Source organism: Arachis ipaensis, chromosome B04 (assembly GCF_000816755.2).
Source record: "Arachis ipaensis cultivar K30076 chromosome B04, Araip1.1, whole genome shotgun sequence".
NCBI lineage: Eukaryota > Viridiplantae > Streptophyta > Magnoliopsida > Fabales > Fabaceae > Arachis > Arachis ipaensis.
The window spans coordinates 4006011-4007895 of record NC_029788.2 but is presented as its reverse complement, the minus strand read 5'-3'; the positions used below and the strand labels follow the sequence as shown (position 1 = coordinate 4007895).

The following is a 1885-nucleotide window of genomic DNA, read 5'->3' as shown; positions in this document are numbered from 1 at the left end:
ATCAAATAGCGATATTCATTTGAAATCTTGTTTTGAATACAAATGAAATGTTTCATACTTCAGTTTCTAAAACACATACCGAAATCCAGCAAGAACAGAAGGACCGACAAGTACATCTGCACTGGTAGATACCATGACAGGATCAACCACAATAGCTGCCTTCAGCAAAAAAATAGTTAGAATGGCAGTTATTCCCATTTGCAATTGAACACACATTAGATTTTTGCTCCAGGTGCATACCTTTCACTGGAAATTTCCTAAGGCTCTGACATAGGACCTTCACTACCCTAAGGGAAGGCAACATTCCAGTTTTGACCTAGGGACATGACAATGATAATTAGCTCAGGAGCAAAAAAATATGTTAGCAACTATTGTGAAGCAAAACCTCAGGGTATATCCAAGAGAACAACATGTAAGGAGGAATGATAATGAGTGATATTTGCCTATTTCTCCACTTTATAGTAATACATATATAAAATTTTCACAATACCACAATGCAGGGCCATCATCTCTCCCTAAAAATTGAGCACGTTTCAGTTCCTCACATTAATAACTAGCACTTGTATTCAGATATTATTTCATGAGATGCGGATTCCTATTTCAACTTACCACGTCAACATGCATATCAGAGAGCACAGACTTCAATTGCTCAGCCACAACATCATCAGGCAATATCTCCACTCCCTGGCAATCGTCACATATATGAGAAATGAGAAGACAATCACCAAAAGGAATGCAAAGCTCAAGTAATCATTAGCATTACTGTTAAAATCAGAATTATAATTGACTATCCATGAAAATAAAAGTAGGTAAAAGTTCATTTTCAACCTAGAGAACTTAATGCTTTGTTTTGACCAAAATAAAAAAATTAAAGTCAACACCCTAATAGAGATAGAGTCTAATTAAGATTAGTTAGTGCAGTGACTTGACAATCAACTCCATAACAGAATCAGTTATCAGGTTGTTGAGATCATATATGATAGTGACTTAGTATAACATAATACATAAACTTAATTGGACTCTATCTCTATTAAATTCATTCAAGACTGTTATATGAAAATGAACCTGGACTCCAACAGTGTTTTGTGCAGTAACAGCCGTTATGACAGTTGAACAGAAGACATGGCGGGAGGCGCAAGCTTTAAGGTCCGCTTGGATTCCGGCACCGGCCCCTGAATCAGAGCCAGCGACAGTGAGCACATGCGGAATTTTGGCGTCAGAAATGTGCGTGGTTCCACTCCCGATTCCAGAAACACACTGGGAGTGCTGCATGTTCAAAAAAACGTGCCTTTGATTCTTTCTATCCAAATCCGAAAACAGAGGAGTCAAAATCCTAACTTGTTTGAAACCTAAAATTGGAGCAACCTGTGGTGAATGCCAAGAGTTCTACACACAACAAAGTATAAAACATTTCAAAAAAAAAAAAAAGCAGCAAAAAAAAGAAGAATAGCGTGAATGGCTGAATGCATTAATAAATTAGTCGAAGGAAATAAAGTCAGTCAAAGTTCACAGATATTTTATTGATACTTTGAGTAGTATGTGAGTGAAATTAGTAGGTGGATAATCCGTGAAGATGTGGTGTGTTGTAGAAGAAGATTGGTTGAGGATATATTGCATAACAATAATGTGTAGAATTGTGTTGAATCAAATGAAGAGAGGAGAGAGAGTAGAGTGTACCACGAAAGTGCAGGAAGCCATTAACGGCAAAACTTCAACATGCAAGTTGCAAGCTATGTCAGCTGATCAGCTCAGCTCTGTCTCTCACTTCAACAACCCGACCCGATCGGAACCAATTCGCTATTTTTTTTTTCCCTAAAGATAAAGTCAAGAGTGAAATTAGAATTCGAAATTTTTAGTTGAAAAAATAAAATTATATCATTTGAGT

The 1885-nt window shown here is 36.8% G+C and overlaps 1 protein-coding gene across 1 annotated transcript in view; it reads right to left on the bottom strand.

Annotated features, from left to right (window-relative positions):
* The window catches only part of LOC107638477 (thiamine biosynthetic bifunctional enzyme TH1, chloroplastic), a 4537-nt gene extending 2866 nt beyond the window's left edge, over positions 1–1671 (bottom strand). Inside the window, 5 exon segments of the mRNA XM_021120491.1 lie at positions 45–155; positions 241–316; positions 610–684; positions 1066–1386; positions 1528–1671. Coding sequence (XP_020976150.1) covers positions 45–155; positions 241–316; positions 610–684; positions 1066–1386; positions 1528–1617 — 673 coding nt within the window. The 5' untranslated portion in view covers positions 1618–1671.